At 49.4% G+C, this 25,255-nt stretch overlaps 2 protein-coding genes across 3 annotated transcripts; both read left to right on the top strand.

Annotated features, from left to right (window-relative positions):
- Nucleotides 1-1,820: 1,820 nt before the first annotated feature.
- Nucleotides 1,821-23,955, top strand: SLC22A8 (solute carrier family 22 member 8). Of its 2 annotated transcripts, none has more exons than XM_053562243.1 (11): nt 1,821-1,939; nt 2,687-3,023; nt 16,694-16,797; nt 17,333-17,487; nt 17,992-18,160; nt 20,300-20,423; nt 20,611-20,726; nt 21,591-21,805; nt 22,867-22,975; nt 23,147-23,350; nt 23,437-23,955. In XM_053562243.1, exons 2-11 carry the CDS (start codon nt 2,691-2,693, stop codon nt 23,522-23,524), a joined length of 1,617 nt encoding a protein of 538 aa, XP_053418218.1. In that variant the 5' UTR covers nt 1,821-1,939; nt 2,687-2,690; the 3' UTR covers nt 23,525-23,955. The 2 variants fall into 2 exon arrangements, with proteins under 2 accessions (XP_053418218.1, XP_053418216.1); XM_053562241.1 differs by having other exon boundaries at nt 1,822-1,939; nt 2,666-3,023.
- LOC128565643 (cytochrome c, somatic-like) lies at nt 15,177-16,133 on the top strand. Its single transcript, XM_053562256.1, has one exon. It carries the CDS (start codon nt 15,225-15,227, stop codon nt 15,537-15,539), a length of 315 nt encoding a protein of 104 aa, XP_053418231.1. The 5' UTR covers nt 15,177-15,224; the 3' UTR covers nt 15,540-16,133.
- Nucleotides 23,956-25,255: the final 1,300 nt, after the last annotated feature.

Genomic DNA, 25,255 nt, shown 5'->3' on the forward strand with positions numbered 1-25,255 from the left:
AGAAGTGTCTTCTGGGGAAAGGGCTGGAAGAGCATTCATCAGAGCACTCCTGGTTGGCTCTCAGGTGAGACTGGATACTTTGTTTTGTTTGGCTTGTGTGCATTTCCTAAGTTTTATGCAAGAAATGCATTATTATATAATTAAAATAACATTCAGAGTTGGTAGGACTGCAAACTAATAATACAACCTCTTTGGAAAGACGTATGGAGAATCCTCAAATTAGATTCTGGACAGGGGCGCCAGTTTTCCAAGGCCTGGGCAATTTCATGAAGGGAATGCCCTGACCTTTTGCCCTAAACTGGAGGGACTGCATTCATTCTTCCACAACACTCACTAACATGGAAGACACGTTTCCATTTGCCAAGTCCTGGCCAAGTGCAGTTTACTAGACCTACTACCCCTAGACAAAGAGCCCACATAGAGTCTTCCCACTTGGGTCTTTCCCTCTGCCAGAAGCTCTGGTGCTTTTTAGTCCTTCTGTCCAGAAGCTCTGGTGCTTTTTACCCCTTCCATATTCCTTTTTGTCTAATAAAATCCTATTTACCACTGATCTGTGATCCGGGGGTTCATTCTTCAAATCCCAGAGGCCAAGAACCTACTGAAAAAAGAAATTCTGGTGACGCCATTTGATCCCACAATCCCATTACTAAGCATCTACCTAGAAAAAAGAAAATCATTTTATCATAAGGACATTTGCACTAGATTGTTTATCACAGTTCAATTTACAATCACCAAGATGTGGAAACAACCTAAATGACCACCAACGCAGGAATGGATTAACAAACTGTGGTCTATGTACACCAAGGAATACTACTCAGCCATAAAAAGAGAGTTTACAGCTTTTGTATTAACCTGGATGAAGTTGAAGCACATTCTTCTTAGTAAAGTATCAGGAGAATGGAAAAGCAAGTATCCAATCTAATACCATATGAAGTATTCGTATCAAATTAGTATCCATATTAGTATCCAATACTCATATGAAGCCAGTAGACAGTCTAATACACTCCCACAAAAGAGAAAACCCAATTCAATTCAAGTTGGGGGGAAGAGGAATGAAGGAAAGGCAAGAGAGGAGGAGGAAGGGGGATTGGTGTGATCTCATTTAATGGGAACAATGTAAGGGTATATGTCACACCACTTGGGTGGGGGACACAACTACAAGAGGGACTCTGCCTAGCAAATGCAAACATTGTAACCCAGTTGTTTGTACCCTCTCATTAACCCGAAATTTAAAAAAAAATTAAGCAAGACAATAAAAAACAATAATAATATTCAGAGTAAAAAAAAAAAAAAACAGTAGGGTCTGCAATTGGTCCCCAGAGAAGGCCACTGGACAGAGAAAGCCTGCCCATGGAGCAAGGGGCATGGAAGGGGCTAGGTCACCTGTGTCAAAGACCCAGCCAAGGAGGCCCTTGCTATCCTAGGGACTCAGGGACAGATGCAGGTGACACACCTATCTGGGTGTGCCCTAACACTTCCTGGGAGGCAAATCCTTATGCTCGGAGGCAGCAGCATCTCTTCTATAGCTATTCTCACCTCAAAGGGACCCTGGACCCTCAGGGCTCAGGCTAGACCTCCACCCCCAGTATCTCCCTTAGGTGAGCTGCTCTGAGGCGCCTGTCCCTCCGTGCAGCCAGCCACCCTGCTAGGCTCAGCCATGGCACCTCCACCCTGCCCCCGTTGGCCTGAGGCACCCTTTGAGGAGAGCTGGGCTTGGTGGGTCCACAGCTCTCTCCTGGCCAGTAATATTAATCCTCAAAAGAAAGTCAAACATTAGCCCGAGAAGCAGCTTATGCCTTATATAAGCCCCCCTGGGGAAGGCACAAACACTGCTAGTTGGAGCTGAGCTGCCCAACTACGGCAGCTGCCAGGCCCTGGGACAGATCAAGGACCTCAACCACTGACTACCAGCCCCACTGGAGCCAGACCCAGCCACCAGGTGAGGAGGGGTGGAGGGCCCCCAGCCTAGGCACCCAGGAACTCCTGAGAAGCTCCCAAGGCCAGACTTTGCTTCCTTATTACGACTGGCCAAGCCCCTAATGCCCCCTGAGACCCACTGCTTGATACCCCAGCTTAGTGGGCCCAGTCCCAGAAACAGCCCCAAATCAGGAGACTGTGGTCTTGGGGAGGTCTTTCTCAGATGGCAACCTGAACTCTGTGAATCCTGTTTTTCTGCCTGGAACATTCAGGAAACCACCTTTCCACCCAACCCATACCCATCATCCATCCTGTGTAGTTAACATCCAAGACTGGGCCCTTGGTCTGCTCTATGGCCTGAACTGCCCCATACATGCAGCTGAGCACACATGTACTCACACCCCACAGGCACACGCATGGACCCACACGCCAGAACTCGCACAGCTGTGCCCTCCTGCTCCATCCTAAATGTGCACATACCTGTAGTCATCTCTGTGTCCACTGTCCACACACCCAGACACGCACTACTCCTGTGATCCTACAACCCTCCATGCAGCTGGGAACATCCTCGTGCCTCCACACATGATTCTATGGGTATGCACACCTGAGCCCCCACATCTTTGCACAAGCACTGCTCCACACACTTGTGCCCAGCCTCCCACGTGCGGTTGTTTATCTCTGCACAGGCCCACACATCACATACATACACGCACACATACCTCTCCCTGGCCTGGTGCCTCGCCCACAGCTCTGGCTCATCTTGCTCCAGTGCCATGACCATCTCCGAGATCCTGGACCGCGTGGGCAGCATGGGCCCCTTCCAGTTCCTGAATGTGGCCATACTGTGCATCCCTGTCCTCAACATGGCCAACCACAACCTGCTGCAGATCTTCACAGCTGCCACCCCTGCCCACCACTGTCGCCTGCCCCCCAACACCTCTGCAGGGGCCTGGGTGCTCCCTGTCAGCCCAAATGGAGAGCCTGAGAGGTGTCTCCGTTTCATCCATCCACCCAACGCCAGCCTGCCCAATGACACCCAGAGGGCCACTGAGCCATGCCTGGATGGCTGGGTCTACAACAGCACCATGGACACCATTGTCACAGAGGTACGCCTGGGTAAACCCTCTTCTTCCACTTACCACAGGCACCCCACGTGCTCTGCACCGCCTGTGACAGCAGAGGAGGCTGAGCCTCATCTTCCAAAAATCCCAGGTCAGGCCACTGGGCGGGCCTGGAGGAGGGCCCTGGGTGCAGACGCACACCAACCAAGAGCTTGTGTCTCCTCACACTCGGAGTCCAAGCATTTCTCTAACAGTTACTGAGGGCTTATTCTGTGACAGGTACAGTGTTAAGTTCTGGGGATACAAAAATGCACTGTCCTTGTTTTCCCATAGGGTCTACAACTTAATGGGGGCAGCACCAATTAATGAATGTACAAAGTGTTTAAAAGTATAACTTCAGAGTGATCTTAGGCTGTGACCTACCCTTGAGCTGGATATGGGGGCAGGAGGGGACGGGCATGGGAGGAATCCTCCCTAAAGAAGTGTCCCTGGAGCTGGGATATGGGCACTGGGCAAGGGTTGACCAGGACATGAGAGAAAGGAGGAAAATTCCATCATGGGCAGAGACTCCAAGGTGGGAGAGTATGTGAAGGAGGGATCTCGGGGCACAGAGGGTGAAAACACTCCTGAGCAGACCCAGAAAGCATCTCATCTGCGTGCAGTCCCTCCCGGGTGCACCTCCCATTCATTCATCCTTTCACTGATTCACTGACTCACCTGCCATCCAGGGAATTTCGGAGTCATGTCAGTCTCTTCAGTGAACTGTCCAGCCAGGCAGGAGATATGATAGGGTAAAGATAAGCAAATGGGAAATGGCATTTATCTACTAACTGCCAGGCACACGTTGGTGCTTTGCAGACATTGTCTTATTTGATTCCAGCAATGATGCTCTGTTGAAGGTGAATTGTAATTGAAAAGAAAAAAAAAGCTAATACTCGGGTGGCGCCTGTGGCTCAGTCGGTAAGGCGCCAGCCCCATATACCGAGGGTGGCGGGTTCAAACCCGGCCCCGGCCAAACTGCAACCAAAAAATAGCCGGGCGTTGTGGCGGGCGCCTGTAGTCCCAGCTACTCGGGAGGCTGAGGCAAGAGAATCGCTTAAGCCCAGGAGTTGGAGGTTGCCGTGAGCTGGGTGAGGCCACAGCACTCTACCGACGGCCATAAAGTGAGACTCTGTCTCTACAAAAAAAAAAAAAAGCTAATACTCAATGAAGGGATGTGATTGTCCGTGTCATACAGCTAGTCCATTTTAGGACTGAAATTTAAAGCTGAAGCCCCTAAGAGGTTCAAGGAGACAAATATTTATGGGAGCTTAAAGGAGGGAGAAACCATTAGTTTGGAAGGAGGCTTCATGGAGGAGGTGGCATCTAAGCAGTGAGCAGAAACCCTTGTTTTCACTCTTCCTCGGGCACTATCAGCCCCTCAGGCAGGATCTTGCTTTTGCTTCATGAGAAGATCTGCACTTCTTTGCACTGCAAAGCCGGTACCCAGCGCCTGTCCTGTACTAAGCACACTGCGTGTGTGGGCTCCTGGACACCCAGGAGGTGTTGTCTCTGGGAGAGAAGTTTTATTATTGTCTCCAGTTCACAGATGAAGAAGCTGATGCTTGGCCTGGTGCCCTCTCACATGGCTAGAGCCTGGGAGAGGTAGGATTTGAATCTAGGACTGTGTTCAGAGTCTATGCAATTGTGACTCATTTATTTAACAAATATTTCTACGGGGTGGCCATAAAGTTCAAAATTGCACACTATTTAAAATTGCACACGAACTTTAGGGCCACCCTGTATATAAAGCTCTTAACTGTGTTCTAGGCACTTTACGGATATTAACACTTTGAACCTTCCTGCCAACACTGTATGGTGGTTAGTATTATAATCCCATCTTTCAGATGGGAAAACAAGCACACAGAGGTTAAGTGGTTTGTCCAAGGTCACACTGCTAGCAAGTGGCAGATCACAGGCACCTAGCTCCAGAGCCGTGCTCCTAAGCATAATGTTTGCTACTCTCACAGCCCTAGATTATATCTCCTCCCTGTCATGGTCACTGTTTCTCCCCAGCATCAAGTGTAGTTCCTGAAACGCATCAAGTGTCCAAACATTTACTGACATCCAACACGTAATACTGAGGACTCAGGGTCAAAGTGCCCACAAGCCCAGCCTGCCCTCCAGGAGCTCACCTCCAATGAGAACACAGACCCACCCCTTGGGACTATGCAGCCCCCCACCCACAGCCCGTAAAGCTGACTGTGCACCCTGCTGTACTGAGGAGGGTGTGAGGGACAGTTCACAGATCGTCTCCTTCACAGCTTTCTGTAGCTCCTCCAGGGCGCGATCCGTGTCTCTCCCACCCATCTCTGTCATCACAGGACTGGGTGCTCAGTAAGGGCTCAGCCGATGCTGAATGAAGGACATACTCTCTCAGAGCCACACAGAGGGACAGGAGGGACAGAGAAAGTGCTGAGTGCTGGAAGCAGCTTCCTCTCCAGGACATGCCTCAGACGGCCCCAGGGAGTGTAGCCAAAAGCAGAGGTTGCAGGCTTTATGCCCAGGCCAGCATCAGTTCACACTGTGCCAGCTAAGCTCCCAGCCAGGCAACTGCCAGTGACTGGGACATGTGGATCTCCATTCCAGCAAGACGCAAGGGTCACCAGGCCTCAGGGTACTGCATCCTTCTCCAGGTCAGGTCTGCATCAGGATCTGGCTCCCTGAGGACCCTCACCTGTGAGAGCTCCTGGGCGGGGTTCCTGCCCAGTCATTGAAGCATTAGTAGCTAGACCCAGCACGGCCACTGATACCAGCATAGCAAGGACAGAGCCCTCTGAATGTTTGTTTGTGGTTCGGCCATGGCAAGTCTGGGCTCCATCTGCTTGAGGGGCAGGGTTCTGGCCCCCTAGGGTAAAGGCAGAGCAGCAGCTGGACCACCTATGAATAGGTGCATCTGTAGCACAGAGGCAGGGGACTGGATGTGCTGGCTCTGGGTGGGGAGGGAGGTGATGAGGAAGGGAAGGGTATTTGGCAATGAGTGAGGATAGTCTGGGTGACCCCAGTTAGTAGAGACAAGGACCCCAGACAGATACTGTGGGATCCTGAACTGGAGGCTGGCAGGCCAAGTCCATATACTGACTCTCAATTATTAGGAATATCACAGTTTCTGGAAGTCTCAGTTTCTTCATCCTTCAAAAGGGATAAGAAAGCAACTGTGATGGTTAAGGAGATAGTGCAAGCACAGCACTCAGCCCTGGGCCTGGTGCAATGAACACTAGCTGCTGTCATCATCATCGTTAATAGGGATGTCTGAGAACTAGGAGGTTAGTCCCCACCAGAAGAATTTGTGGATCCCCTGGTGAAAATAGGAATCAGCTTTCACCGTTCTTCTTAACTTACCCAGGCTCCAAGATTCTGCCACCTTCCATATCCCCTGCCTGGCCCTCCTTTCCTGCTCAGATCTAGCCCCACCCCCATAGCCAGCAACTTGGCAAGTCACCTCCCCACTTCTGCTTCAGTCCCTGGATCTATAGAGTGGGGATTACAAGGAGCCTCCCTGTATGACGGGGTGTGGGGGTGGGAGGGCTGAGAGGGCTGGCTCTGGATCTGGGCAGGATCAGAGGACAGCCTCCCTCCCACTTCTGATCCCTAAGCTTTCCTGGCAGGGGTGACCCCACATTCCTTTCTCTTGGTGCAGCAGAGACAAGGTCAAGATTTTTCAGAATGAGCTTTTCTAGGACATTAAGAGGAAACAAAGGCCTTTCTTTTAAGTCTGGAGAGCATGAGAGCATGAATTCTGGGTGCTGGGCTCCAAGGAGAGGTGCACAGCCCTCACCACTGAGTCTCAGCCCTGGGGGCCTCAGGACCTGGGCCTGGCCCTGCATGAGCAAGGCCCATGTCTCTAAGATCCCTGGGCTTCCCTTCTGGGCCTTGAACTTCCCCATGCTATCTCTAGAGCCATAAGAAGCCTGTGTCCCCACCCCAACACAAATCCCTGGGATCTCAGGTCAGTTGCTGGAAAAGCAGAGAATCTGCCCAGTGGGGCCTCCCAGAGTGGGTCTCCACTGTAAGGAGGTTCCCCTGCCAGGTCTCTGGCCAGCTACCTCTGTCCTTCCTCCATCCCCTCCCATAAGTTCCCAGGCTACCCGGCTCCCAGCCCACCTGTGCATCTTTTGGCCCCTCCTGCTTCACATCCCCACACACCACTCTCAGCCCTGTCCCAGACCTCACCTCCACCATCTCTTTCAAGCCTCCAGTCTGACTCTTGGGTAGGACTTGAGAGCCCCACCCCAGCCACTTTTCTGACCAGTCTGACCTCCAGTAACAGCCCTAACCTAGAAAGCCTCTGTTATGTGCACAGAAGGGGACTGGGGCCGTCCTGTGGGCTCTCCAGGGTCAGAAACTCAGCAAACACCTCCTGTATGCAGGACCTTGGGCTGGTTCTTTGTATCTCTTCCCTTCTACCTGAGAATCAGGCACTATAATCCCATTTTTCTTTTTTTTTTGTAGAGACAGAGTCTCATTGTACCGCCCTCGGTAGAGTGCTGTGGCGTCACACAGCTCACAGCAACCTCCAACTCTTGGGCTTACTCGATTCTCTTGCCTCAGCCTCCCGAGTAGCTGGGACTACAGGCGCCCGCCACAACGCCCGGCTATTTTTTTGTTGCAGTTTGGCCGGGGCTGGGTTTGAACCCGCCACCCTCGGCATATGGGGCCGGTGCCCTACTCACTGAGCCACAGGCGCCGCCCTATAATCGATTTTTCAGAGGAATACACTGGGCTCAGACCCAGAAGGTGGCCTTCCAAGACATGATGGTGGGTCAAGGTTTTCTAAAAGGAGGGACCAAGGTCCTGATCCAGAATCCATGCCCTTTTGAAATTGCAACACATGTCCCTCTGAGCACAGGCCTTAGAATGACACGTGACAATAGTAGTAACACAGCTATCATGAATTGAGTCCCCATTGTTTGCCAGGTATAGCGCTGGGTGCTTTTTGATCCTTATGTCATTTTCAATCTGGAGAAGTAGATACTACTTACTTCTGGGTACTGATGAGAAGACTGAGCCACAGAGAGGTTAAGTAACTGGCCCAGAAACACACAGCTTCTAAGTGGCAGAGCTGGAGACTTGTGTCCTTTTGATGCTCCCCAAGTGCAAGTTTCCTCAGAACAATGGTAATTCTCCCCAAGGCCTGCCCCAGCAATAAAAGGCTCCCATGCTAAGGCAGGCTGTTTCCTTGTCCTTGCCCTGGGGGTAGGGACCATGTGTGCAGAGTCGGTTCCCCCAAACACAGCAGGGCTCCCATCTTTCTGATCATGATCTTGATCACCAGTGGCTTGCCCTGGCCTTCTACAACCTGCCTCTGCTTTACCCTTTGAGGGCACCTCCTGGCCTTGTTTCTTGCTGCTCCCTCTTTGGGTGTGCTTCTAAACCAGCCCATCTGGCTCTGACCTTAACTGCCTCCTCAGCTACAATCCCAGCCTGTCCTGGGCTACAGTGTCCTACCATGGCTCCCAGCAACAGGCCTCACACGTTGTGCCTTTCCTCTGACAGCCCCGGAGCTCAGCGTGAAGCACATAGTGGGACATCAGGGAGCTGCAGTCATGGTCAAGAGCATCCGGTGTCCAGGAGACCTGACCTGAGTCTCCATCCTGAAAGGACCAAGCTGACTCTCTGAGCCTCAGGTTCTTTGTCTATAAAATGGTGATAATAATGTACCTATGTCATAAGATTATTATGGCATTACTTGCAAAGCATTCTCCTGAGCACAGTAGCCCTTTTCTTTCTTCCCTATGGCCTTCTGGAAGCATTAGTCCATACAGAAAGACATGGCAGTGAGTTTCCTGCCCTTCCCTTCCAGAGCCCAGCTCCCTTAGGTCTCTGTTATACGCTAAGAAATAAAAAAGAAAGCTAAGAACTCTGCACTAGGATAATGGGACTAAAAACACTGTGTGCCTGGGAGGCCAAGGCTGGAGGATCACTTGAGGCCAGGAGTTCAAGACCAGCCTGAACAAGAGCAAGACCCCATCTCTACAAAAAAAATAGAAAAATTAGCCAGGTATAGTGGCATGCATCTGTAGTCTCTGCTACACGGAAGTCTGAGGTAGGAATTTGAGGTTGCAGCGAACTGTCATGATACCACTACACTCTGCCCAGGTGACAGAGCAAGACTGTCTCAAAACACAAACAAACAAACAAAAAACTATGTGGAGTTGCCAAAAGTCAATGAGAAAGATCAGACAAAGCCATGCCAAGGGCTAAATAGAAGCACCAGGAAGCTGGGTGATTGCCTGCCTTCAACTAGCAGGTTGCCTTTCTCTAGGGCTCATCAGTAATAATGGCCCCAGCTCTGTTCATTCATTAATTATTCACTCAGCAAACATTAATGTTCATTATGTTTCATTACCTCTGCTAACTACTAGAAATTTTTTTTAAGTACAAAGAGATGTTCTCTGCCCTCAATGAGGTTATGGGATACAGAAGAGAAAAACAAGTAAATAAGCAGCCAGAATGCTGTGTAATGGGTGCCCAGTAGGAGGTAACAACAGAATGCTGGGAGTGGAAGAAAAACTGAGGGACACCTTACCTACACTGGGAGTCTAGACGTGCTTCTCGCCCATTTATCCATTTCACAAATATTTATTGACCACCCGCTTATGCCAGGCAACCAGAAAAGAAGTTCCTGACACTCCCAAAAGATGATCTTGATGTGAGTTTTGAAGGACGGGCAACATTATTAGAATAAGGTGTGAAAGCAAAGAGGAATGTGATTGCATGAAGTTTTTGTAAAATCACCAGTGCGACCCAATTAAATCAAAGGACTCCATGTGGTCTGGTCTATGCTGGATTCACAGTCAAGGAAACACAAGTCACACTCCTGACATGACTAATAATTGAGCCTTCTGTCTTAGGTTTTGTGAACAGGGACTTCTCAGGGTCTTTGCATAGAAACATTGCCAAAATTCTCTCTAAATATCTTCTTCTGTTCCAGAAAATCCAGGATGCCCTTAAATATCTCTCCCATTGCTCAACATCTGGTTCCCTGATTGCCCATACTCTTCTATGAACAGTCTTCTTCCCATCCCTGCCTATCAAGCCAGCAGATACTCAAGTATACGGAAAGCATGCAGTGATTTGTTTATTAAGGCAACCACAACAAAGTGTCACAAATTGGGTGACTTAAAACAACAGAGATTTTTTATTCTCTCACAGATCTGGAGATTAGAAGTCCAAAATCGAGGTGTTGGTACTCTCTCTTCAAAGGCTTGAGGGAAGAATCCTTCCTTGACTCTTCCAGCTCCTGGTGGTTAATAGCAATCTTCGGCCTTCCTCTGCCTCTGTCCATCATAATGTAGTGGTCTCCTGTGTGTCCCTCTCTTCGCTTCTTACAAGGACACTAGTCATAGTGGATTAAGTGCCCACTTCAGTATGACCTCATCATGGCTGAGCTAATTATATCTACAACACTATTTCTAAACGAGGTCACATTCTGAGATACCAGGGATTAGGACCACAACATGACTTTTGGGGAAGCACAGTTCAACCCATATCAGTTGCACACCTCTAGATTTGTGTTGATCTTCAGGGCAGCCATAACCACATTTTTCTCATCAGCTCTGATGTGCTTCATTAACCATGAAAACTTTGGAAGCAGTTTAGAGTGCCACTGAAGACCAATTCTTTTTAAATGTTTAACCACAAAGCACTCTTCCTTCGGAAGTTCCAAACTTCATTGAAGGGTGGTAATCCTCCAGTAGACAAGTTTCTGTAGAAGACTTTCCGGTCTGATTATAAAGGAAGAATCCTTCTCCCCTTCTTGCTGGCATGTGGTAATATACTGATTATGAATGAAGTAGTCTAAACCTTATCCACCTTAACATGGCTCATTCTGGTGAAGTGGGGCAGTTCTCCACACAGCCTTTTGAGTGTGGACCCTATGACCTCTCACTTAGACATTGGCATATCTCTAACTTCTGAGGTTCTCCCTTCCTCTGTTCTTTCTGTGCAATGTTCTGTCATTCAATTCAACAAGTATTTATTAAGTGCCTACTATATGTCAGGCATTGTTCAAGGCATTGAAAATACATTAATGAAGGGCGGCGCCTGTGGCTCAGTCGGTAAGGCGCCGGCCCCATATACCGAGTGTGGAGGGTTCAAACCCAGCCCCGGCCAAACTGCAACCAAAAAAAAATAGCCGGGCGTTGTGGCGGGCGCCTGTAGTCCCAGCTGCTCGGGAGGCTGAGGCAAGAGAATCGCTTAAGCCCAGGAGTTAGAGGTTGCTGTGAGCTGTGTGAGGCCACGGCACTCTACAGAGGGCCATAAAGTGAGACTCTGTCTCTACAAAAAAAAAAAGAAAAGAAAATACATTAATGAACAAAATAGAGTAAAAGCTTTAACTTTATCAAGCTGATATTCTTGGGGGAGAAATATACAATAAGCAAAAACAATAGGGAAAATGCAGTATGTTTGATGGTATAAGTGCTGTAGAGAAAATTAAATAGAGTACTGGGGGTCATAGTTGTGAATAGCAGGGTCAAGGAAGGTCTCATTGAAAAGACAACATTTGAGCAAAGACATGAAGTAAGAGCATGCCTGATATGTTTATGGAACAGCAAGGTGACCAATTCAATGAAGTGGAGTAAGTGCAGAAGAGAGCAGTAGCAGGTGAGAGCAGAGAGGTAACAGGGATAATGATGGGAGTTGATCCTGTATAGGCTCTTAGGGCCATTGTAAGGATTTGTGCATTCTACACATAACGCAAAGTTCATTTCAGGAATAGCATTTTTTGTAGATTGCTTGATTTTCTGGTACAAACCAGCATCTGACAGTTATTCTGAAGCCTACATGATCACAAGTTATGTGGTATAAAGAAACCAAGACCCAGAAGATCTGGTCTCAGACAGTGGAGCAAGCCAGCAGCCTTAAACTAATCGAAGCAGGTCTGACATTGACTCTCTCGTGATCCAAAGAGCTCCTTGATTTCTTAAGGCACTGGATATCATGAAGGTTAGGATAACAATCTAATTTCCATTTGCAACTTCTTATGGGATGTATCAGGGTAGGTTAGGTTGCTATAACAAAAGAGTCAACAATAATTCTTCGCTTGAAGAATACAGACTGTTTCTCTTTCTCGTGTAACAGCTCCAACATGAGTAGCATTTCAGACTGATGGCTGGCTCTGCTCCACAGGGTTACTTGGGTTCCCAGACCAACAGCAGCTCTGCCATCTTCAACATTTGGCTTTCAGAGTTGTTCTAGTTGTCACCATTCCCACCACCAAGGAGGAAGAAGACATGCAATTCCAGGCCAAGTAATTCCTCTTAAGCAAATAAGATGGAATAACATATATCTCTTCTACTCACTTTCCACTGTCAAGAACCACGTGGCCCTCACCAACTACAAGGTCACTCAGGAAATGTACTATTTAACTATGGAAGAAGGGGAGAATGAATTTAGTTAAGCACTAGGTCTTTCCTTTACATTTTCCTAACGGGTCTTTATACAGCATGCCACAGAGCACCAGAAGTCTTTCCAGACACCCACTGACATATTCCTCTTCATATTCCCTTATTTTCTTCTTTACCTCCCCCTGCCCCCAAGCCCTCTATGTGCCATGCAGGGCTCCTTCCCAGCTAGACAGGACCACCACACTTATTGGCCATGCTGGGCCACTCTGAGACAGCTAAAGGACCTAGAATCTGTTTTTTGTTTGTTTTGTTTTGAGACAGAGTCTCACTTTGTCACCCTAGGTAGAGTGCCATGGCATCACAGCTCACAGCAACCTCAAATGCCTAGGCTTAAGAGATTCTCTTACCTTAGTCACCTGAGTAGCTGGGCCAATAGGTGTCTGCCTCAGCAGCTGGATATTTTTAGAAATGGGGTCTTGCTCTTGCTCAGGCTGGTCTTGAACTCCTAAACTCAGGTAATCCACCTGCCTCGGCCTCCAAGAGTGCTAGAATTACAGGCGTGAGCCACCACACCCAGCGAGGATCTGGAATCTTATCGATCCCCATCCTCCTTCACTTCCAGCTGAAAAGTGGAAAACAGTTCCCTGGGATGTGTGGTTTTCTTCCCCTTTTAGAATGTTTTACTTTCAAGACATTCTGCTGAGGCATTTCTAGTGAATTAAATTCTCCACTTCATTATGCAAGTAATTCAGAGTGGCTAGAGCAAAGGGTGCATGTTGGGGATTAGCAGGAGATTAGGCCAGACAGGTAGCAGGAGTTAGAGCATGGAGGGCCTTACACATCTGTGTTGACAAAGCTTTGTCCTTACCCAAAGGGCAAAAAGAAGCCAGTTCTTTAGGCAAAACAGGAACCTGATCTGAACAGTGTTTTAGAAAGGCCTTTCCAGTTATCAGGGATATAAAGTGATGAGACCAAAGTCCAGGAGACCTGTCAGAATATTGTTGCAATAATTGCCTCTGGGCCTCAGTTTCCTCCTCTGTAAAACGGAGGTGATGTTAGCACCTACATAATAAGGTTGCAGTGAAGATTAAAGAAGTTAAAACATAGAAAAAGCTTAGAACAGAGTCTGGTACCTAGAAAGCACTCCATTAAATATGGGCTGTCATTATTAATCCAAGTGCAAGATAATCAGGCCCACACTAAGACAGCAGTAGTGGAAATAGAAGAAACCTAGATTCAAGAAATATAAAAATGTTAAGAACTCGAGGATCCAGCGATTGTGGAGTAGAAGAGAGAGGGATGAGTCCAGAGACAGTGACCAGAGTGACCTCATATATATGTGGAATCTAAGAAGGCTGACTTCGTAGATGTAGAGAGTAGAATTACGGATACCAGAGGCTGGGGGAGGGGTGGCTGGAGTGAGAGGATGGAAAATTCCCAATCAAAGGTCCAAATTTCCAGCTAGATAGCAAGAAAAAAAAAACTTTCAGGTGCATCACACAGTGGAGTGGCTATCAGTAATAATGTATCATATATTTCAAAATAATTAAGAGAGTAGGGGCTGGACATGGTGGCTTACATCTGTAATACTAGCACTCTGGAAGGCCAAAGCCGGTAGATTGCCTGGGCTCAAGAGTTCAAGAGCAGCCTGAGCAAGAGGGCGACCCTGTCTTTAAAAGTATCTGGGCATTGTAGCAGGCACCTGTAGTGCCAAGTACTACTTAGTGGACTGAGGCAAGAAGATCACTTGAACCCAAGAGTTTGAGGTTGCTGTGAGCTATGACGCCATGGCACTCTACCAAGGGTGGCTGAGTGCGACTCTGTCTCAAAAAAAGAAAATAATAATAATAATTAAGAGAGTAATTTTCAAATGTATCACCACAAAAAATTTCAAACAAGTGATGAAATTACTTGATTTAATTACCCTACAATGCATACATACAGCATCATCCTCCATACATGTAATATAGTTATGACTTATCAATTCAAAATAATTTAGGGTTTAAAAATTTTAAAAAGACAGGCTTACTAGTCACTGAGATCAAGAGGGAAGTAACAAGTCCTGCCAAGTCTGAGATGCACGTGTGACATCCTCCAGGTAGAAATCTAAAATGGTCCACCGAATAGTCTGGGAGCCAGAGAGAGGTTGGGCCGGAGATAAGGATTTGGAGTCTTCAGCATAAACTAGCAATTGAAGCCACAGGAACAGATGGATTGCCTGGGGAAAGAGGACAGAGAGGAAGATCCAGGAAGAGCCCAGGGACAGGCAGAGAGAGAGGAGCCAGTGGAGGAGAAGGAGGAGCGTTAAATGGTGGGAGGAAGACCAGGCAGAGGGAGAGGTCAAGCCAGGGCAGGATGCTGGGGGTTCTGTTAGTGAACAAGTAGTCTTTTATGGCTTTGGAGAGCATGGTCTCAGTGGACCTGTCAGGGCAGAACTGAAAAAGAAATGGGAGAAGAAGACAGGGTGACAGCAAGTGTGGGTTGTCCTTTGAGAGATTTTGGCTTTGAAAGGAACGGAGAAATGGAAGGTGTGTGGAAAGGAAAGAGGTTTTAAGATGGAGAGATTTGAACGCACTCAAATGCTGATGAGGAGTCAGGAAGGAGGTGGCAACTGTGGAGTAACCTGAGAAGAGAGGTACAGTCAGGATGCAGACAGAGGGACTGGCCTCAGGAAGGAGCCAAGCAGGGACCCACAGGGCTGCAGGCAAAGTCGGAGGGGAAGAGGGAAGAGGCTGAGGCCAGACCTGATGTGACAGCTGAGCACTTTGTAAGCCATAGAACAAACCACAAGACGGCAGGACGTCCGGCTTCCAGCTTGTAACTTTAGTACTGTTAGCAACCAAAGAGAGAATTAAATATGGGTGATATTGAGAAAGGCAAGAAGATTTTTGTTCAGAAGTGTGCCCAGTGCCATACTGTGGAAAAAGGAGGCAAGCACAAGACTGGGCCAAATCTCCATGATCTCTTTGGGAGGAAGACAGGTCAGGATTCTGGCTTCTCTTACACAGACGCCAATAAGAACAAAGGCATCACCTGGGGAGAAGATACACTGATGGAGTATTTGGAGAATCCCAAGAAGTACATCCCTGGAACAGAAATGATCTTCGCTGGCATTAAGAAGGGAGAAAGGGCAGACTTGATAGCTTATCTCAAAAAAGCTACAAATGAGTAATAGATGGCCATTGCCTTATTTATTACAAAAGAGAAATATCTCACGGCTTTTTTTTATGTGTACTATAATTTAATTGGTCTCATTTACCAGAATTCAGATCATGAATGGGTGACAGAATATTTTTGTTGGACAGTCCCGGTTTAACTAAGACTGGCTTGTGGTTAAATGAATATGATCAGTTTTTTGGATTTTGATAGTGATTCCAGTTCAGTAAATGCATCACTGTTTTCCATTTCTAAAGATATGTTCATATTTAATTAGCGATGTTTACCTTTTCACAAAGATAGTAAATTGCCATCCCAAATCCTATTGAAGATTGGTTTTATATTAAGATTTATATAACTGATTATGTGAATATATTTAAATACTGGGGAAATCTCCTCACTGTCTCAGAACCAAGCAAGACTCACTGATGTTATAATTGGTGTTCATTAGCCTGTTAAAGGTGAGGGCTGGAGAGAAGGTAGCAATGTTTACTTTGTACTTTTGATCTTTATCACGCCAATATAATTTCCCTGGGTCTACTAAAATGCTGCCTTTTATTTATTGAAAGGCATTTTAGTGTGGTTTATGTGTAATGTCAAATAAAAAATATTTAACATTTAAAAAAAAAAAAAAAGAACAAACCACAAAAGCTTGAGGGGTGGAGGTCAGGGATCCAGAGATCACAGGCAGACCCAAGGAGTACCAGGCTAGGTTAAAAGAGTATGCGATGGGTGGTATGGTGGCTCAGACCTGTAATCCTAGCTCTGGGAGGCCAAGACGGGAGGATCACTTGAGGTCGGGTGTTCAAGACCAGCCTGAATAAGAGCAAGACCCAGTCTCTACTGAAAATAGAAAAAATTAGCTGTGCGTGGTGGTGGGCACCTGTAGTCCCAGCTGCTTGGAAGGCTCAGGCAAGAGGATTGCTTGAGCCCAGGTATTTGAGGTTGCCGTGAGCTAGGCTGACATCACAGCACTCTAGCCTGGGCACCAGAGTGAGACTGTGTCCAAAAAGAAGAGGGGGGAATGGTACTTGGGAAGTAAGGGCTTCCTGGGCTCTGGAAAGCCAGTCAGGGTTGTGGGAGAGAGAACCCGCACGTGTGAAGAGCACATGCTGGGCTGTGCTGAGCGGGCTGTGCTGAGTGAGCTGGCCCTGCCTTTCTCTCATACAGTGGGACTTGGTGTGTAACTCCAACAAACTGAAGGAGCTGGCCCAGTCTATCTTCATGGCGGGCATACTGATTGGAGGGGTCACACTTGGAGACCTGTCTGACAGGTGAGATGTAAAGGCACAGCCCATGGGGACAAAGCCCAACTCTGCTCCATCCATGCACATGCGAGGAGGCAAAGGGCTAGGGTGGGGAAGGGAGGAGGATGGCCCTTGCTGTGTGCCTTCGCCAAGTCCACTCCCTTAGTGGGCCACAGCCCTCTCTCCACTCCAAAGCCCTTACAACTCGAGTCTTCCAACCTCCCCAGACCCAGGGGGGAAAGCCTACAGGTTTTTGGATACTGCAGAACGGCTGTGCAGCCCGGGGTGGGGGGGGGGGAGGCAGCTTAGAGATGGGTGACCCTGTGACCCCTCCTCAGACAGCTAAGTTGGAGGTGGATGTAGCATGGGTCAGTCATTAACTAAAACCTTATTGAAAAATAGCAATTACCAGAAAAGCTCTGTCTGGGGAGGGAGGTATATGCCCGCCAGGAATGTGGGTGAGAGGACTCCAGTCCAGCCCTTTGCCCTAAAGCCTGCAGAGTCACTCGCCTTGGCAGGCACACGATGGCTAACCTGCCCCCTCCTCTCCTTTGAGCTGCAGGTTTGGCCGCAAGCCCATCTTGACCTGCTGTTACCTGCTGCTGGCAGCCAGTGGCTCAGGCGCAGCCTTCAGCCCCACCCTGTCCGTCTATATGGCTTTCCGTTTCCTGTGTGGCTATGGCATCTCAGGCATCATACTGAGCACCATTACCCTGAGTGAGCTGCAGGGGGGACAGGAAACTGGGCTTTGGGGAACAACAGCCAGAAACTAAAAGAGAATGGGGTCTGGGCATGCCCCTTTGATTAAGGTGTTGCCCTCTCAGGGCCTCAGAGGCTTCTCTGAGTATAATAGTGAAAACAAGCGTAAGAACAGCAGCTGTCAACACCGAGGGCTTCCCTTGGGCCTAGCACTCTACTAGGTACATAGTCTCCCAGTTCACAATTGCAAGTAAGTGATATCATTATCCCCATTTACAGATGAGAAAACTGAGGCAAAACAAGTCACTTGCCACTGGAGAAGCAGTGGTCAAGAGCATGGATTTGAGAGTAGACAGACCTGGGTTTGAGTCCTACATCCTTGACCCTCAGCTGGGAATATTGGACTCTCAGGGTCAAGATCAGATTGAGTCACCATGGGGAAGGGAGGAGCTGGTGCCCCTTCCCAGGGAGTTGCCTGGGGCCGAGCAGGAGCCTAATCTGGTCCTTGGGCTCTTCCCACAGACGTGGAGTGGGTGCCCACCCAGATGCGAGCCCTCACATCGACAGCAATGGGGTACTGCTATACCCTAGGCCAGTTTATCCTGCCTGGCCTGGCCTATGCTATCCCCCAGTGGCGCTGGCTGCAGTTAACCGTGTCTGTTCCCTTCTTCGTCTTCTTCCTGTCATCCTGGTATGTGGCCCTCTCCTCATCTGCCTTCTTATGTCCCCCATGGGCCAGACTGGACAACTCTGTCTGTTCCCAGGCAACCCCGCCCCAGAGTCAGGGAAGGGCACTGCAGGGAAAGGAGTTACGTGAGCAAAAGCTATAGGAGAGGCAGGTACCTTGTGGGGAGCCAGGGGTTGCCTGCAGCTACAGGAAGGGAGTAAGTTGAGAAAGATGGGATAGGGTGAACTACAGAGGGCCCAGAGGCCTCACCTTCAAGGGGAAGGAAGAAGAAAGACGCCAAGGGTGTCTGTGGGGCTGCAGACCTGGCCAAGTTTCCTTGTGCAAAATAGTAGCCCAGAAGGACAGACCCACGTGGGCGGGAAAGAGAGACAGATGGAAAGTGACTGTGCAGGCAGGAGGATTCTGGGAACAAGTCTAAGAGGCATTTTGAAGGAAGAATCCAGAGAATGTGACAACTTCTGGATTTGAAGTGTAAAGGAGAGGCAAGTTCAAAGAGGAGCCCCAGCCTGGGAACCTGGGACAATGGGTGCCTGGTCATAGACCCAGAGTAGACAGAGAGCTTGTTATCAACATGTTGAACCCAAGGCCACACTGGAAGGCAGGAAATGCATCTCCAGAGGTATCTGGAGCCAAAGAACAGGAAATCACAAACAAGCTCCAGGAAAGAAGTGAAGCCTTGGAGCCAACTTTAATTGAGCACTTGCTACATGCAAGTCCTGTCCTGGGCATCAACCTACATCGTGCCTAGTGACCCTCAGGGACCTCTCAGGGTGAGCCAATTCCCATGACATCTCTGCATGGGGGGTGGTGTTATTGAGGAAGAGAAGCGAAGCAGCTCCCCAAGTGACACAAAAAGGTGCAGAAATAGGATGGGACCTCAGCTTAGTAATGGGAAGCTCTGAGAGGGAAGGGCCCATCCAGGGGTGATAGAGTGAGAGACATCATCAGGGGGTCTGGGATTGGGGTTCAGGGTATGTCCATAGCCTGGAATAGGAGCATAGATGGAGCAGGCAGAGTTGGGAGGTAGAATAAAGGCAGGTGGTTGGCAGAATACAGTTAAGAGTTCAGCCTGTTCATTACGTGCAATGGGGCAAGTCTCACCCACTTGGCATCTCAAGAATTTTCTAAATAAAATGGAGATAATTTTGCCTGTCACCAGAGTTTCATAGCACACAAGAAGGATCATTAATCAGAAGCCATTGCTGTCATTATTCTCAGGAGTCCAGGCCCCGGCTGTGGTGTTTGGGAGAGAGTCACTAGTAATCTTAGTTACAATAGTCTCAGAAGACTGTCAGGGCAGGCAGGGGATAGTAACAGGCCCAGAAAGCTGCTGTTTTCAGCTGGGAGCAGTGGTCTGAGGCTAGGTGAGCAGCGTCCAATACCTGAGGGCCTCACTGCAGCCAGGTCATGGGTGCCTATCAGGGCCACAGTTGGAGCTGACCCCACCTTAGCTGACCCCACTTCTCCAAATACCCCTCCTTTCTCCCACATCTCTGCCCCCTCCCTTACTCTTTGCCTAGTGACCCTCAGGGACTTCTCAGGGTGAGCCAACTCCAAAACCAGAGCCCAAGAGAAATGGAGGTAGATTTGTGCTGTGCCTATGTCCCTTCCCTCATCAGAATTAGGCCTTTGCAGGGAGAATCAAAAGGTCTTGAAGCCCATTCCCTGGGCCACAGCCATCACCTTAGCTCCAAGCACCTCTGGAGCTGCCCCAGGACTGTGCCTGTGCCCTTCTTCTGCAGGGACACTGAGAATACAGCCCAAGGAAGGCTGGGGAGGTGGACGTGCAGGACCCTCCTGCTGTCCAGCCTTGAACATGCTGTTTTCTCCCCAAGCCACACCTGCCTTGGCCTAGAGCCTAGGGCTTTTAACCAAGGAATGCACCCAACAACAACAAGCAGCCCAGGTGGGAGGCAGAGGGAAGGCTTTTCTGTAATGGGAAGAAGAAAATACTGTGATTTGTGCTGGCTGCAGGCAGCCCAGATACAAAGTTTGCCCAGGTTTAAATTCCATGAAATCTACAGAAGGCACTTCACGTGTCTGGACCTCCTGCCCCTTAGCCCTGGCTGTTGATGTTCTTCCAGCCTCTCAAAGGGTTTCTGGAGTGGGAGGAGCCGCTGTGACTAGATTCTGCCTCCCTAGGTGGACACCAGAGTCCATACGCTGGCTGGTCCTGTCTGGAAAGTCCTCGAAGGCCCTGAAGGTACTCCAGCAGGTAGCTGCCTTCAATGGCAAGAAGGAAGAAGGAGAAAGACTCACTTTGGAGGTAGGGACCCCTCTGCTCCACCCTGGGGCTGGGCCCTTCCTTTGCCTTTGTCTCCCCAGCTCACAGCCTATATCACATCTCATCCCCTCCACCAGCTCCTCTAGAGTCACCAGGCCTGCACCTCCCTCTCTTCTTCCTGCCCACCAACTGTTTACTAATGGCACTTCTCCCACTCCTCTGCCCAAAGGAGCTCAAACTCAACCTGCAGAAGGAGATCGCCTTGGCCAAAACCAAGTACAGTGCAGCTGACCTATTCCGGATACCCATTCTGCGCCGCGTGACCTTCTGTCTTTCCCTGGCCTGGTAACACACCACTCTGCCCCGCCCACACCCTGCCATAGCAGGGGAAGGTCCTGACAGGCTCAGCACAGGGCAAGGCCTAGGGCATCTGCACGAGACATCAAGGGATCCCCTCCCCTGGACCACCACAGCCCAGCCCCACACCTAGGTCCAGCCACTGGGGTCTGCCTTCCTCTGGGATCACCATCCGCCACCCACAGGGCAAATGGTCCAGCCCGTACCCCTGCCAGGCAGTTTCCCCACACTCTGTCTCTTTGTCACTGCCGCTCTCTGGTCCTGCTCTGCCTTCTGGACCCCCACAGAGCAAGGCTGGCCTGCTGGATTTCAGACTTGAATCCAGACAAAAATTATGCTTCTCTTAAGTTTTCTCTTCTGTCTGACATTCTACAGCCTTCTCAAAGCCCTTTCTGTAACCTGGTTCTGAGGCCTTTCTCCATCCTGACCATCCCCATGCAAATAGGGTCCAGGAACCCTTCAAAAAAGATCCCCCAATTCTAAGAGAGATGGGAGAAATAACTGACCCATATGCACAGCATGACATTCACCTCCCCCAATCTGGACGTTAAACTGCTACCCAGCCATGAGATCATCTGCTGTCTCCTTAGGTCTCTAGGATTCCCTCTAGTCCTGATCTTCCCTAGAGTCAATTATGGGCACTTTGCCAGCACACCATGGACTGTGCCCATGTCAGACGTGGCCTGTCAATCCCAGCACTTTCTCACTGAGCCCAGACACAATCTCAGAAACCTCAAAACAGCACTCAGGCAGCCCCTACCATCTGTTGCAGTTGGCACAAGAAATGAAACTATTCATCCTGGTGACCCAGTGACCAGTGTGGATGCTAACCAATCCCTCTCTGTCCCTCAGGTTTGCCACTGGTTTTGCCTACTATAGTTTGGCTATGAGTGTGGAAGAATTTGGAGTCAACCTCTACCTTCTCCAGGTCTTCTTTGGTGGGGTCGACATCCCAGCCAAGTTCATCACCATCCTCTCCTTAAGCTATGTGGGCCGGCACACCACTGAGGCCGCTTCCCTGCTTCTGGCAGGAGGAACGATCTTGGTTCTCACCTTTGTGCCCTTGGGTGAGAGGCTGGGACTACCCCCCAGAACCCTCTGGAAGAGGCTCCCACAAGCCAGAAAGTGGAGCATCAGGGACTTTCCGTTCTGCTGGCTTTGCCTCTGCCTCTAATTCACTGTGTTACCTTGAGCAGATCTGAGCACTCTTTTAGGCTCAGATCTGTCATCTAGAAAATAATGCAGTTGGGCTAGATGATATCAAAGATCCTTTCCAGATCTGACTTGAATCAGGCAAACTATAGTGGCATCTAGACAATGTGAGGAATTTCTTGTGGATAGGGCATGTCCTGGGTGACACTACTGCAGAGGACAAGCTAAGATATGGAAACAGCAGAGCCTAGTGCTCAAGAAAGACCCTACAACTACTCCACCATTGCCTGGGACCACATTTATTTTAAACAGATTTTTTTATTTTCCTTTGGAGGCCTAAAGCACCCCAGCATTATAACTGGAGACTTTGTTTGTTTGTTTGTTTGTTTGTTTGTTTGTTTTTAGAGACAGAGTCTCACTCTGTTGCCCTGGGTAGGGTGCTATGTTGCCATAGCTCACAGCAACCTCAAACTCTTGGGCTCAAATGATCCTCTTGCCTCAGCCTTCCAAGTAGCTGGGACTACAAGTGCCTGCCACAATGCTTGGCTAGTAGAGATGGAGTCTTACTCTCGTTCAGGGTGGTCTCAAACCTCTGAGCTCAAGCAATCTACCCACCCCAGCCTCACAGAGGGCTAGGATTACAGGTGTGAGCCGCTGTGCCTGGACTATATAGATGTTTGTTGGTTGATATAGCTATATCCTTCCAAAGGAGCTTGAGGTATTCTAGGACAAGAACATATATGACAAAATATAAATGGGAACAAGCAAAGCCAGGAGAAAATAAAAAAAAAAAAAAAAACAGCAGAACATGAGCATACAAAGCATTAAGAATAGCAGAGGAGCTATTACTCAGCTTTAGGTTTGTATCTGAGTATCCCGGCAACCAAAGCAAAAAGGGAAACACGGTCTGCTAAACAGTGAGAACACTCAAGTCCTCCTGAACTCCAAGACCCACTGCATTTCCTTCCCTCTGTAGACATGCAGATCCTGAGGACAGCATTAGCGGTGTTTGGAAAGGGATGCCTGTCCAGCTCCTTCAGCTGCCTCTTCCTCTACACAAGTGAACTATACCCTACAGTCATCCGGTAGGTGCTGGACCTGGGGCTGGGCCCAGCCAGAGGACACAGAGTCAGGTGGGACTGTGGCATCCTCCTACCTGCTTATGTCTGCCCTGCCCCTTGCCCCCTGCCCAGAGTTCCCAGAGCCAGACTTTATAACCCCTACACACTGCCAATCCCTGCTCCGAACCCTCCCAGGCAAACAGGTACAGGTGCAAGTAACCTATGGACCCGTGTTGGAAGCATGCTGGCCCCACTGGTGAAAATCATGACTGAGGTGCATCCATCCATCCCCAATATCATCTATGGGATCGTCGCCCTCCTGGGAGGCGGTGCTGCCTTCTTCCTACCTGAGACCCTCAATCAGCCCTTGCCAGAGACTATCGAAGACATGGAAAAATGGTCAGTCCTCTGCCTCTGCCCATCAGTGCTCCTCCTTGGAAAGGCAGATCTGGGCCCAGGGCTTTTCCTGAGCTCTCCATCCCTAGGTCTGTGAAGGCAAAGGAACCAGAAGCAGAAAAGGCATCCCAGATGATCCCTCTACAGCCTTATGGATCAGGCCTGGGCTCCAGTTGAAGACAACAGAACCCCCCTTCCCTGCCCTCCGGAGACTAATCCCAGTCAGGGCCCTGCCTGCCTCTGAGCTCCTTGGGCACCATGGGGCCCGGTGTGGGAGGGGCCTGGAGAGCTCCATCCTCCTAGAACAAAGCCTTCTGAGAGCTTGGCAAAGGCCTCTGCCACCATTACCAGAGTCCCTAGCCCAGTCCTGGACAGTTCAAAGGTTCGGCCATAGGCTTTCCTAAACCCAGCCCTGTTCTCAATCTCCCTGAAACTCAGGCCCTAGCCCTTCCACACTGGCCGCCTTCCCGTATTGTCCCATCCCTCTTCCCCTGGGGTCCCCTGGGGTCCCCCCTCAGTCCTAACAAGACAAGAAAGAAGCCTTTCCCTTCTTGCTTCCCACCCCTTTCTTCAATAGGAGGTTTCAATAAACAACAATAAGAACTTAAGCCATGATGCTCAGGGATGAAGGGAGGGGGAGCCAGCCACAATGTGGACGTGTAAGCATGCACATCTGCCTGTCCATACTTGCATGTACATATAGGCCTGTGAACAGGCACACAGGTACATGCAAGGTGGACTGATAGGAACACATATGTGTGTGTTGAATGCCCTCGGGGGGCAGGCCTGTGCACGGAAACACCGTGTGTGTCCACATGTCCCAGCATGCACGTGAGTAGATGATGGACCAAGTCCAGAGTGGCTGCAGACAGAAGCAGGGCTCCTCCGATCCTGATTCTCTTCCCCTGCTTTCCCCAAATCTCCGATCCATGTCCCAGGCCCAAGCCTGGAAGATGGTTTTCTTTAACCGAGAAAATGGCAGCCATACCTGAATGCTACTGATATTTACTGCTACATTCCCCAGTTCCCTCTGGCCACAGCAGAAGGGCCAGTCCTCCCACAGGGCTCTGCCTCCAGCCTCTCCTGGTAGCCATCCTTGTCTCCCTGGGGTCTGTGCCCATTTCCTCTTCCCTGGCTCTTTCCCATCACCAGTTAAACAAGCTCAGTCCTCTCTCATCTTAACAAAAACCCCAAACAAACAAAAACAGAACAATTCTCCCTGGATGTCCTATCTCCTTCCAGGGGCCGCACTGTCTCTTTCTCCCCCATTGAAGCCAAACTTCATAAAGAAGCTGTCTACCTCTCTGCATCCAGTTTAGAGCCTCCTACCTCTCCCTAACTCCAGTTCACCTCCAATACCAGCCCTCCCAGAAACTGCTCACCATGGACACTCATTGGCTCCTATACCGGTCACTCATTTGGCCTCTCAGCAGCTTTGCCCCACAGTCACTCCCTCCTTCCCTGGCTTCTGAGACCTTGTGTGTATGCTGCTCCCTCCCCGCCACTGGCTGCTCATGCAAAGGCTGCTTTGGGGTCTTCTGTAAATGCTTCAGTGGTCACTTCTTCTGTCCTTCCCCATGGGTAGGACATCCCCAGAATGCTGCCAACTGAGCAGCTCCATGACCCTCTACTTCTGGTCACGGTTGACTAGATCAACCAAGAATGCTTGGGATCCAAGATGCATTAATTGGCTGGGATTTGAGATGTAGAGGTTCTGGTCCATCTCTTAGTCCTTGCCCTGGGAAGGCGAGTTAGCGTGGGGCTGGGCTGGTCCAGATGCAAATAGAGCAGAGAAAGCCAGATGCAACAAGAGAATAAAACAGATGCACAAAGAAAAAGAGAAACGAGGCCATAAGAAGAGCTGGTGAGACTATTTACATTGGTTATGATGAATTCCACGTCTCATTT

Source organism: Nycticebus coucang, chromosome 14, assembly GCF_027406575.1.
Source record: "Nycticebus coucang isolate mNycCou1 chromosome 14, mNycCou1.pri, whole genome shotgun sequence".
NCBI lineage: Eukaryota > Metazoa > Chordata > Mammalia > Primates > Lorisidae > Nycticebus > Nycticebus coucang.